General features: G+C 62.5%; 1 protein-coding gene across 1 annotated transcript; it reads right to left on the bottom strand.

Moving 5' to 3' along the window:
- Positions 1 to 376: 376 nt before the first annotated feature.
- On the bottom strand, positions 377 to 10510 carry KLF16 (KLF transcription factor 16). Its single transcript, XM_059697348.1, has 2 exons — positions 9639 to 10510; positions 377 to 2610 (listed from the first exon to the last, which is right to left on the bottom strand). The coding sequence occupies exons 1-2, from the start codon at positions 10093 to 10095 to the stop codon at positions 2309 to 2311; spliced, it is 759 nt and encodes a 252-aa protein (XP_059553331.1). The 5' UTR covers positions 10096 to 10510; the 3' UTR covers positions 377 to 2308.
- Positions 10511 to 12344: the final 1834 nt, after the last annotated feature.

Here is a 12344-nt window from a genome sequence, read left to right as displayed (position 1 = left end):
ACAGGAGCCTGTTGGCACACGGGAGCCCTGAGAGCGGGACTCCCCCAGCCCGCCCCTGCGCTGTCACTGCGCCTTGGTAGCCGGGTAACAGGGCGGGAAGGTGGGCGATGGTGGCAGCTGCATGAGGCGTGGGTGACACTAGGCGGCAAGCATGTCCTGCTGCGGGCAGCCTCCTCCCTTCCCGGGAGTCTAAGGCTGCGGGGTATTATTTTGTGTCCCAGCCACTGTGGACTTGCCAAGACCCCTCCACTAAGTCTCGGAATTCACTAGCCCTTTGTTTCCTCAAAAGGTTGGTGACCTTGAGGCCACATTGGTGAGTGGGGCAGAGCCCACCTGCTGGGGACCAGCAGTGGGAAAAACCACACTGGCTCTGAGCTGGGTTTAAAAAAGGGCTTATTTAATTAAATACAAGGATAAGGGCAGGCAGGGCAAGGGAGAGGGGTGCCACCAGAGAAAGCACGAGTCCCTAGGGATGCGACCCCCTACCCCCCATCCCCCCGTGAAAGGCCACAGCTACCTCTGGCCCATTGGAGGAGGGGGGCCTGGGTCTCTTCAGGCCCCTGAACAGGGCCAGACATGAGAGCTCTCAGCTTCCTGGGCCCCGAAGCCCACTGTGGACAGGCACGGCCAGGCCTGGGACATCTAGGGGACATCCACACAGACACAAAGGTGAATGGGACACACACCCCTCTGCCCTCAAGGACAAGGGCATTCCCCTCTGGGAGAGAAGGACTGCGGGCAGATGGGCCAACTCTGCAAGGATCTGCCCCTGGGCTGAACCTGCAGGCAGACCCTCCCCAGCCCAGCTCCAACAGGACCTGAGGCACCCAGCCCTGGATCCTGCCAGGCTGAGGGTCCAGGTCCACAACAGTGCCATCCAACCCCCCAGCCCCCAGTCGGGCCACGAGGAAGGCTCTGGAACAAATGCAGATGCCACAAACCTCCTGCAGCCAATGGGGGATGGGAGGGGGGGCAGACAAGCCCTTTTAGGGTCTGGGGGCAGGGAGCCTGGGTCCCTTCCCACGCCAGAGCAGGGGGGCTGGATCCTCAGTCCCTTGGTCCAAAAGGAAATCTCACCGGCTCTGCCAGAGGACATGGCATCCACCCCTCTCCACCCTAAGTTTAGGTCACAACGACACTCCCCTCACCTCCTTCTCCTGAGGACGATAGACCACCCACAGTGGCCCTGATCAAAAAAGAGATTGGTGCCTGAAAAAATATTCTACCCGGTCCAAACACACACACACAAACCCAGCTCTTCCCAGGGGGTTCTGGGCCAGTCCTCCTGCCTCCTATCCTTGTGGGCGGCAACTCAACCACTGGTCCAGGCCTGGCAGCCCGGGGGGACATGCAGCAAGGGGCAGGATGGAGCCAGGGCTCCCACCTCCACCTGCAGGGTGGGGAGGGGTGCATTTAGCCCAGTGGCTGTCTGGTCCCTAAAAGGGAGGGAATGATTGTCACGTGATGCTGTGGAAGGCCAACGTTGGGAGCAGGGAGTAGCTGCGGCACCAGCTTCTCACTTACACTAACACACCACACCCACCCAGGGGGGCAGGCAGCACCCCAGCCAGCAGAGACAAGAAAATAAATAAGCCAGCACTCACTCCATCCCCATATCCACATCCCCCCAAAGTGAGGCAAATGCTCTTTGGAAGAACCCTGCTCCTCTCCCACCCTCCCCCATCTCAGAAGCAAAACCTGGACCCTATGGTTACCCTCCCCCTCCCCCTGCCCACCTGCCTCCCGTGGGCAGTGGGGCAGAACCTGTTAACACCTGAGATCGAATACCCGAGTGGGGGACGGCTGGGCCGCACCCCATTTCCCTGAACATCTCCAATGGCTTTCCACGGGGTGAGGAGCCCCAGGCGGGTGGGCCCTCGGTCACCCCTGGATCCTCTATGGCTCTTTGCTCACTTCTTCCCAATCTAGAGAGGGGCCTGGGGCTGATTCCAAGCACTGGGCAGGGGGTACCTTTCCTGACCCCCTCCACACACATATCCCCCGCCCCAAAGCAGGGAAGTGGCAAAGGGGAGAGAGGAGCACCTGCCAGCCACCCACCTGGGGTCCCAGTTTAGCAGATGGGAAGAATTATAGGTCGTGGCTATTTACAAACACGGGCCCCAGCCACCCACGGGGGGGCATATCCAAAAGGTCCAGCTGAGCCCAGTCTAGTCTCAGGCCCCCTCCTTGCTTTCTTGAGGGGATCAGAGGCCTCAGGGCCCTCAGGGGAACGCTGGAAGGGTGCCTGGACAACAGGCATGTTGCTGGTGCTCTGGGTGGGGTGAGATCCGGGTGGGCTGGATGGGCCCTACAGGCCGGCAGGGGCTGGGCTGGGTGCTGGGCTGGGTGCGGGGCTGCCAGCCAGGCTGCAGGGCAGGGAGTCGCTGGGTGAGGTACTGCGGGCGCCTGGGCGTCGGAGCAGTTCTGGGCGGAAGCCAGGGTGGCGGCGTGCGTGCTTGGTAAGGTGGTCGCTGCGGGTGAAGCGTTTGGAGCAGAGCGGGCAGGGGAAGCGCTTCTCCCCTGTGTGCGTCCGGTGGTGGCGGGCCAGCTCGTCGGAGCGCGCAAACTTCTTGTCACAGCCCGGCCAGTCGCAGGCAAAGGGGCGCTCACCTGGGTGGAGAAGGCAGAGGGTAGAGAGACAGTTGTCAGTGGGTTGAGGCTGGGGGGACAAAGAGAGGGGACGTCCCATCAGTTCCCAAAGCATCCCGGTCATCTGTCTCTTCCCCACCCCCTAGTTCTAGAGGCTGAATTCTGGGTGTGAATTTAAACCGTGTAAATGACCCCCCCTCAGTTCACAAACCCCTAACGAATATCCTCGTCCTTGATTTCCCGGGAACTTGTAGTCGTTACAGGGCTATGCGCACGCTCCATCGGTTAAAAGCAAAGCCTACAGAGACGGGCTTCTGCCGGCCTCCCGCACCACCCCACCAGCACCACCGTGGGGCGAGGGTCTCTGTGTGTTTGCCACACAAGCGCAGGCTCAGATGCATGCTGGGTTTCTGGAGGGGCTTCTCTTCATGCAAACTGGTCTCCCCATCCCCACCCTCACACTCCCCCTCTCCACTCCTCCTCTAGGGGATTCAAGGTGTGAGTGACCACAGTTAAATTCCCTCCTTTTGGAAATGACCACCCAGGGTGCAAAGTGGGTAACATCATCTGGGCAGTTTCTAGTGCCCAACCTCTTGGCTGGCCTTCGTGGCCCCTCTATGTGTGGACGGACATGTGACGGGCCGTCCCGGGTCACCTGCATCCCTGCATCTTCAGGTACAGCGGCCCCACTGGCAGCCCCATGGCAGCGCCTCCAGGAAGGGGCGGGTGGCAGGGGCATGGGCGGGTCCTCACCCTGCAACTTCCTCTGAAGACCACACCCACTGCCCAAGCAGACTTCGCCCATCCTGCCCACCCCCCACCCAAGCCCCACCCCCCCAACCCCGTCTGGGGTCTCTGCTGCCCCACAACCATGCTGTACCCCACCCCAGAGTCTCAAAGTCTCAACTGCCAACTTCTCCACAGCTGAAGGCGGGGGAGGAGGGCAAGGGCCAGCCTGGACCTCCACCATACCCAAGGCCAAAGGGCCAGGCATCTGGGACCCTGAGGTGCCCCTGGGCATTGCTCCGCCTGATCCCCAGAAGTGTGTGTGGGCGTGTGTACATAGAATGTGATATGGGGGGGGGGGGGGTAGGGACACAGCCTGGTCAGGGTGTTACCTCCTGACTTACACACTAAAAGGCTTACTCTGGAACACTTCGGTGACTAGGGCTGACCCTTTTTCTGGGAACACGTCCACCAGTGGAGGGCAGGTGGGGGGGAGACAGACAGAAGAGGGTCCTCGCCAGGGGTCAGATAAGACTCCCAAAGCAGGACCCCATGGTGAGGGATACAGACAGAGATGAGCAGGAGACAGCAGGAGGGACCACAGGACAGACCTGCAACCCTGGGGAGAGCAGGACTGGCATTCTCAGGGTGAGCTGGAGACATGAAGCTTTCAAGGCCTGCCCTGGGGGAAAGGGCTGTGGTGGGGGACACCAGTGGACTCCACAGGGACTCAGCCATCACCCTGGCCCAGGAAAGAGCTGTACTAAAGCCTTCCCTCCCCCATCCCTTCCTCCAGGCCACACATGGACACCCCCAGCATGACAGAAGAGGGGGTCAGAAGCCTAACAGGCCCTCCAGGAGGTTTCTTGTGGGGCACCTGTCAGTCTTGCTCACAGCTAGAGGAGGGCAGCCCCTAGGACAGTGGTGGCGAACCTATGACACGCGTGTCAGAGGTGACACGCAAACTCATTTTTTGGGTTGATTTTTCTTTGTTAAATGGCATTTAAATATATAAAATAAATATCAAAAATATGAGTCTTTGTTTTACTATGGTTGCAAATATCAAAAAATTTCTATATGTGACACGGCACCAGAGTTAAGTTAGGGTTTTTCAAAATGCTGCCACGCCGAGCTCAAAAGGTTCGCCATCACTGCCCTAGGAGGATGTGAGCCCAGGTGTCTGGGAAAGGGCACTAGTGCCACCTTCCCCGGGGAGGTGCTGAGGGGAGAGCACTGTCCCCAAGACCGCAGGCAGCTGAAAATCCCTGGGGCTGTCCCCTCCACACCCCAGGCCTCCCCAAACAATCCACAGGCAGGGCCAGCAGCAGCCGGGGGAGGAGTCGCAGCAGGGACGTCCTCTACAGAATCAGGGGGCTCAAGAGAGTCTGGAAAAGGATCCCAACCTCACCGCAGTGGTGGCGACCACTCAGAGGATGGATCTGGGAAAGGGGAATCAGGACAGGGGTAGGGCTGCTGGCTGTGGACTAGACCTGGATGCCCCTCTGAGGGACACGCAGTCGTGTAGCCATCTTGCAGGACACAGGCGGGAGAGCAGAGGGAGGAGTCATCCCGTTGCTTTTGTAGCCCGCAGTAGGCTCACTTCCCCATTTGGGGCACTGGGGCTGGTCCCCACCTTCATCCCTCCGCCCAGCAGTTCCACCTTCAAAGAGCAGGTTGCAGGGGTGGCGACAGTGCCAGCCAGGGCAGGTCGAACGCAGCTGAAGCCGCTCAGAGCACAGCTGCCGCACACAGCTAGCTGGCGTGGGGACATCCACAGCCCCAGCCCTCGCTGCTCACGTGGTCCCGCTCCCACAATGTTGGGCAAATGCCTGCAAAGATGCCAGGCCCTGCCACCCTCTCACAGTCCGGGAAAGGGGGAACATTTAGAGACTCAGGGCCAGTGAGGGCCCCAGATATGGCCAGCTGGCTGCCCCGGGCACCCTGGCTTGGACGGGTGCTAGGGAGCATGCCATGCCGTGGGTAAGGCCATGGTGGACTTAACCCTGTGACCGGCTGGGCCGCGGTGAACTAGGGACAGCCAGGAACCAACACGAAGGATCAAGTCACTCCTCAGAATGCTCTCTCCTTCCCCTGCAGGTGCCCTAGCCCACCCCACCCCCGCCCCCTTTCCTGGCTTTTAAATCTTTGTTCTCAGCATCTCCTGGGTGTGATACTGCTCCCCACCCCCATCCTGGTATGCCCAATACATCTCTGGAAAGAGTCTACAGACCCAGAAACTCAAGCTCAGACTTCCGGCTCGAGTTGGGCCCCAGCTAACATGTTTTCCCATCATCTCGTTTACCCACCACCCCAGTTTGAAGCTATGACTACTCCCACTTATTTAAAATGATGGTCATAAAAAAATAAATAAATACAAATAAAATAATATAAAAATGGTCATTTGCAGTCCCTCCCTTGTCCCTCTCCTCCCTCCTGGAGGACCCAGGCTGCCCCAGCTCGCTCCCTAACCAGACTGACACCTTTGGCATAAAGGGGGGCTCTTGGTGCCGGAGGTACGGAGGCACAGCTCCCACAGTCACCCTCCCCCAGTGTGTGTGTCAGAGACCTGATGTTCCGGAAGCATCAATGGGCGAGGCGACCCACCCAGCCCCCCTCCCTCCTGGGAGGCCAGCTCCTCACTCCCATATCATTTGCCCAATGCCTGGCCATCTGGGCCACCTTTATCAGGGAGCCTGGGTGGTGGGTGGTTATCACCCCCTGCAATGTTGGGGGGCCCTCCCCCACCCCCCAGCTGGGGCACAGGCACCTGAAGCCAGTGCTAGCTGCTCTCTGCACCCCTGCCTAGTGGAGAAGGGGACTAGGCGGGGAGGGCAGCTCCTGGGCAACCATGCCCTGCTCAGGCCCAGCAGTGTCCCCCTGCCTGACCCCAGATAAGCCACCAGTCTCCTGAGCCCCGCCTGGCCTTAAGAGAGCTCCAGCTCTGCCTGGGGGGCATGGCTACTACCCCCTCCAGGCCTCAGTTTCCCCATCTGCCTCTCCTCCTGGGGGCCTCTTCGGTAAACTATAATTATCACCACCACCCCGCCGCTTTGGGCTGCTGGATCGGAAAAATGGGTGTCACCCTAGCCCCTGTCCCCCACATCCTGAGGCTTCCCCCTCCTACCCAATTCATAAATCAGCCCCCCCCACCTCCATATAGTGGCCCCGCTCCTCAACCCCTAATCCCTTCTCCATAAACGGATTTTCCTCTGCAAAGCCCAGCTGCCCCCGCTGTCCCCCACCCCGCCCTTCGGATTAAATGAAGCCCTTAGGCTGCTCTCCCCCCTCCATACCTCACACCACCACCTCCTCAAAATCCACTCCCGCGTGCCCCTTCCCCCACTCCTGCAATCCGGGTGCTGTCTCCTCTCCTGGGACACACCCCTCCCTGCCCCACCTGATCCCAGGGCTTCAGGTTCCTACCGAGAAGCCTCTTCTTCCAGGGAAGCCTTTTCCTCCATCAACCCCCACGGTTCCAGGTCCCTGGGGACAGGACTGCGCTCCCCAGAACCTTGCTCAGAGTAGGTGCTCAGCTACCATTTCTCAGACTAAGGTAGACAGGGTTTTAGAGTCAAGCAAGGGGGTCTGAACCGCCCCCCCACCCCCATGGGACACGGGGCAATGTCTGGGAACATCTACGACTGTCATAACTGGGGAGAGCTCCTGGCACCGGCGGGTGGAGGCTCAGATGAACTAAGCCCCCTCGAGGCACACATGGCTGCCTGCCTGCTGGGCACTGGGGGCGCAGGCAGGGGAGCCCTCGGAGATGAGGGAGGCTGGGAGAGCATAGACAGCCAGCCTCTCCTCCCGCCCCCGCCCCATCTCCCTGCTCTCACTCTTGTATCCACAGCAACCGCAGTCAACATTTCCCGCAGCTTCCAAAGTCCTTGCCCGCCCCACGCAGACGAGCTCTGTGCTGGGCCAGGGGCTGCAGGCAGGGCACAGGGGACCACAGGACAGCCCTCTCCGCTCCCTGTGCAGTTGGGTAGCCCTGTGAAAAGATCCCAGCGCCCCTCCTGGCCTCTTCACCGCCCCCATGCACCAAATGAAACAGGGATGATGGGGGCACCACACTCACCCCAGTGCCCGTCTGCTCATCTGTACTGTAAGGCTAGATCAGGATTGGCATTGCCTTTACAGAGAGAACAGACCTCAGTCTAGCTAGCTGGGCAGGGGCAGGACTCTCTCCCCAGGGCCCTTGGGAGGGCCCAGCAGACAGCTAGCTCTAATTATTCCCTGTTCCTAGCCTCGGGACACCCAGGATGAGCATGGATTCCCCACCCCCCAAGCAGGCTTAACAGCTGCCCGGGCCACTGGGGGCCAGAAAAACCAAAAGGCCTTCACACAGACTCCAGCAGGGCTTGGTGGTCCTCGGAGTCAAGGAGACACTGAACGTGCAATCATTAAGCACACGAGTGCCCAAAATCCTTGCGAAATGGAACCAAGGGGTACCTGCCAAACGGGTCCAGGAGCTGCGCCCCACTAGGTCCTTGCACTGCTGTTATAAATACAGCTTCAAGACAGGGCATCCAGAACCACAGCTCCCACAGGGCGCAGGACCCAGCACGGAGGGCACTCTGTCCTCCCCACCACCTGCACTCACCCTTGCAACACCCCAACTCAGCCTCTTTGGCCTCAGTTTCTCATTAAAAACAAGGATGGCAATACTGAAGTACTGGCCCCAGCAAGGAGTCCCTCCTCCCCCCTGGACTCAGGGAGGTGGTCACCATTGCCTGGGGACCTACAGAAGCTCTAAAGGGTCCAGAGACACCCTGGAGGAGTGTCCCTTGGGAGCCCAGCCACCCGCTTCCCTCCATCCGGAAAGTCTGACAGAATCCAGGGGGCAAAATCAAACCACGTCAGGGCACTGGGGGTCCCCAAAAGGTTCTCAGAGAACAAATACCTCAGGCCAGAGGTGGGACAGGTGGAAGGGCACAGTGATAAGTGAGAGATGGGGTCCCTCTGTCCCCTCTGTCACATCTCCCGCCCCCACCGCACGCTGTTGAGCCACTGAACTCTTAGGTACCAACCCACTGCCCAGAGAGGCACTTCCCCATCTTCACAGACCCCCTAAATGCCCCTCCCACAAACATGAGGATACCACTGTCTTTAAAAGCAAATAATATCCAGCGACTACACAGAGAAAGATGGTCGCTCCTTTTAAGAGAATGTAGACCCCACCCAAGTCCTGTCCTGGCTGTGCTCACAGGTGGGCAGAGCCTCCATCCCCTGAGAACAAGGGACAGGACCTGAAGGAGCGGTGGGAAGAGTGGGGAATGGGGAGGGGGGCTGCCAGCACGCATGTGGCATTTGAGAGCTGGCCACTGGCCTGGGGCTGCCTGCTGTGCGTGTCTGCCACACGACTGCGAACCTGCTTTCCTGCACCCTGTCCACGTGTTGCAACAATGGGAACCTGTCCACTGAGCCAAGGCCCGCCACCCCTGATCCCCAGCCCAAACTCACAGCTTGGTGGGCATTCTCATGGTGGAGGGTGGAAATCTATGGGGAGGAGAGGGGACCACGGCAGGATAAGGGGAGAGGGTGACAAAATAAAAGGGTGGCCAGCGCCCCTGGCCTCCAGGCTCCCCTAGTTGCCCCACCACCCATGGGCTGAGAGGTGTGATAGTGTCCCAGGAACCTACTGCACAACCCTGTGCACCTTCCGGGTTCTGCAGCAAGTGGGGGCAACAACACGCTAGAAACACGATGAGGACCTGATTCCTCCAGGGAGTCCTCCTCTCCTATCTCTCTCCTCCCCAGACTAAGGTCCCAACCCTCACTCTCAACCCCTCTCTCCGCCTAATTAAAACACCGCCGCCGCCCCCCCCCCATCCTGGCCCCGTGCCAGGAGCGGCGCCTTCCTCGGAGGAGAATCCACAACGCTACCGCGCAGACCGCGACGCGACTCCTCCTCCCTCTCTACATTTAAGGAAACTGAGGCAGGGGAAGGGGAAGAACGAGAACTCAGAGCTGGGTGCTCCAGCCACAGTGCACACCACCCAGACCCAAACGCCACAGAAAATAAAAAGAAAGCAGCCCCTGGAAGAGGGGGCTGCCTGGGAGCCCCGATCCCACTCCACGACTGCGCGGCGCCGCGCTCCCAGAGAGCCCCTGCCGCTGCCGCCGCGCCCGCCATCCGCGCGCCACCCGACCGCGTGGCCGCCACGCCCCCTGCGCGCGCCCCACCCACCGAGGCCCCGCCCTCCCGGCAGGCGCGGCGGCAACCCGGGCGCGCCCCCCACCCCGCCCCCGACGCGCCACGCAGTTTCGGGGTCCCGGCGGGGGAGGGGGCCCGAGAGGCTGCCCTGGCGGGCCGGACTCACCTGTGTGCGTTCGCAGGTGCGATTTGAGGTGCGAGGACTTGTAGTACGCTTTGGCGCAGCCCGGGAAGGGACAGCGGTGGCTCTTGGCGGCGGCGGGCGCGGCGCCGGGGGCGCGGCCGGAGGACGGGGACGAAGCGGCCGAGGAGGAGGAGGCGGGCGAGGCGCCCCCCGGGGCCGCCGTGGACCCGCCTCGCAGGTCGGCCAGGATACTGGCAGCCAGCAGGTGGGGCGCGGCGGCAGCTCCAGGGCCCGAGCCGGGGGCAGCCCGGGAGGGCGGCGTTGGCGGCCCCGGGGGCCCGGGCGGGGCGGCCTCGCGGCGCGGCGCGCGCACATCCAGGCCGGCGGCGGGGCCCGCGCCCTCGGGGCCCGGCCGCCCGCGGTGCACCACGGCGCCCGAGGAGATGGCCATGAGCACGTCGGCTGCGAAGTAATCTACGCAAGCTACCGCCGCCGACATGCCGGAAAAGGGCGCGCGGCGCGGACCGAGCAGAGGTGGCGGGAGCGGTGCCCGTCCGGCCGGCGGCGGCTGCTCGAGTGCGGGAGGAGGAGGAGGAGGCCGGTGCGCGCCGCCGCCGCCGCCGCCCGCGCTCAACCCGCCCCGCCCCGCCTGACGCGCCCTGACGCACCGGAGCCCGCGGGGGCGGCCACGTCCCGCCCCGCCCGGAGGACGCCCCCTCGGGGCGCCGCGGCCACGCCCCCAGCCCGGCGCGCCCTCCAGCGAGCCGCACGCTGCCGCCTGGGGCGGGGTCCGGGCGGATGGAGCCGCCTCCCTGGCGCGCCCCCTCCGGCCCGGGAGCGCGCCCTGGCCTTCGACCCTATGCTCTCCTTCCCACGCGTGGTTCCAGGCCTGGAGCTCGACTCCTGGTGCGCCCCTTCTGCTGCTGCAAGGCCCCCAGTCACCTCCGCAGAGCGCCCCCTCAACCAGAGTGCCACGCCCCTCCTTCCCGGACTGTTCCGCCCCCTTTCGGCGCACCCCTCCCTTCGCGCGCTCCCCGCCCCCTCGCGGGCGCGCCCATCCCACGGCGCGGCGCGCGGCGAGCAGAAGACCGCCCCTTCCCCAGACGCTTCCACCCGGGCCCAGCGCGCCCCCGTTCGCGATGGGGGAGGGCTCCACACCCCACGTGGCTGGGTGGGGGTACGGAGGCGGTCAGCCCCGCCTCCCGGCCACGTGCGCGACCCTTCCCCCCCCTCCTACCGGGCCTAGTGCCCCGCTTGACTGTACGCGTCTGTGTCCCCTCACCGCCTTTGGTGGTAGTCCCCAAGCTGCACCCTGAGGCCCCCCGCGCCTCCCTGGCCTAGGTACCGGAGGACAGGGCCGCCCCACCCCCCCCCGGGTCGAACGAACCTGTGTTCGTTCCTCTTTTTGCGCCCCATTCGGGAGTCACTTTGCTCGCTTCATTAGGCCTGAGGATTGGTGTGCGTTCGGGAGGGCGAGAGGAAAGGGGTTGGGAAAAGGAACCTACTAGAATCGCAAAAGCTGGGCTCGGGGCGCCTTGGCGAGGCAGAGCGTCCGGCCCTGCCGAGACACGCGGGTCGCGGACACCGCTCCCCGGCGCTGGGCAGGGATCCTTGTAGCTTGAACGATCAAAGTGTGGTCTCTCTAAGCTCCCGAGGATGTACAGACCAAGTTTAATAGCTGGGGACGCAAATGGCCGGCCCGCAGCCCCAAAGTCGTGGGTGCCGGCCAGTGGGCGACCACGCCCCCGCCCCTTCCTATGCCAGCGGTAGCGGCGTTGCAGTGGCCTTTGCGGCCTCCAGGGGGCCTGCACGGCCTCCCTGCCAGGTTACAGTCCCCAATGCTAGCTTGGCGACCTACGTGTGGACAGGGGCCGTGACCCTGGCCCCATCCCGGAACTCTGTCCTTACCCTCTCCACCCGCAACTCCTAACTGACTTGATACCGCTGAGCTCCTCTGCCCCCAGGCTAGCCACTGTCCCCTGGGCTCCCGCCCCTTGGTACTAACTTGTGGCGGCCGGGAGGGAAAAGAGGGGAATGGAGAGTTGACTTCAGGATGCAGAGGCGAAATGCAGCCCAGTGGGCTCCCTTTGACAGACAAGCCCACTCTCCCAGGCCTGGGGCTCCGAGGCCCACTCTGGACAGCCATTATCCAGGTGGCATTCATTGGGCGCTGGTGGTCAGCATTCCTGCCGACCTGGGCCCCTTGTACCTTTGAAGATCTAGGTGGGTCACCTGGGCAGGCCCCCAAGCCCCCCATCTCAGCAGTCCCACCCACAGGTGCTGCTCAGTCCCCACAACTCAATTTCTCCAAGTCCAGAAGAGGCAGGCAGCCCCTTGCAGGATCTCCCCACCAGGCAAATAGCAGGGTGAGAAAGAGGCTGGGACCTTTTGTTCCTTCTGCCCATGTTTATTGGACCAGAAGCCCCACAAAGGCTGACCTCCAGGGGTTCAGTCTAGGGCACGGCAACTGGCAGTCTGACAATGGCATGGGTGAGCAGGCATAGGCCTGACAAGTGGAGGAAGTAGGGGTAGTGTCCCAGAGGCAGATCCACCCAGGGCCTGAAGTGTGAGAACCTCAGGCTGGTGTGGCAGGAAGACAGGCAGTGGCTGAAGAGGTGCCCTCTTCCTACAGGGGGAAGGGGGTAAGCTGTGGCAAGGCAGGAGACTGAGTGGTCCGGACAAGTCATTCTCTCAGGGCCTCAGATGTGCACCTCTCCCAGGGATAATGAAGGGTTGGGGCCTCCATCT

The sequence above is a fragment of the Myotis daubentonii genome, chromosome 5 (genome assembly GCF_963259705.1).
Source record: "Myotis daubentonii chromosome 5, mMyoDau2.1, whole genome shotgun sequence".
In the NCBI taxonomy this organism is placed as follows: domain Eukaryota; kingdom Metazoa; phylum Chordata; class Mammalia; order Chiroptera; family Vespertilionidae; genus Myotis; species Myotis daubentonii.
The sequence above is the reverse complement of the archived record's forward strand: the minus strand, read 5'-3'. Positions and strand labels throughout refer to the sequence as shown.

Bases quoted from the DNA above. Each gene is read 5' to 3' on its own strand.
- KLF16 (XM_059697348.1), bottom strand. From the start codon at position 10,095: ATGTCGGCGGCGGTAGCTTGCGTAGATTACTTCGCAGCCGACGTGCTC. The intron at 2,611-9,638 runs GTGAGTCCGGCC...TTCTCCACCCAG, and splicing joins GCACCTGCGAACGCACACAG to GTGAGCGCCCCTTTGCCTGC.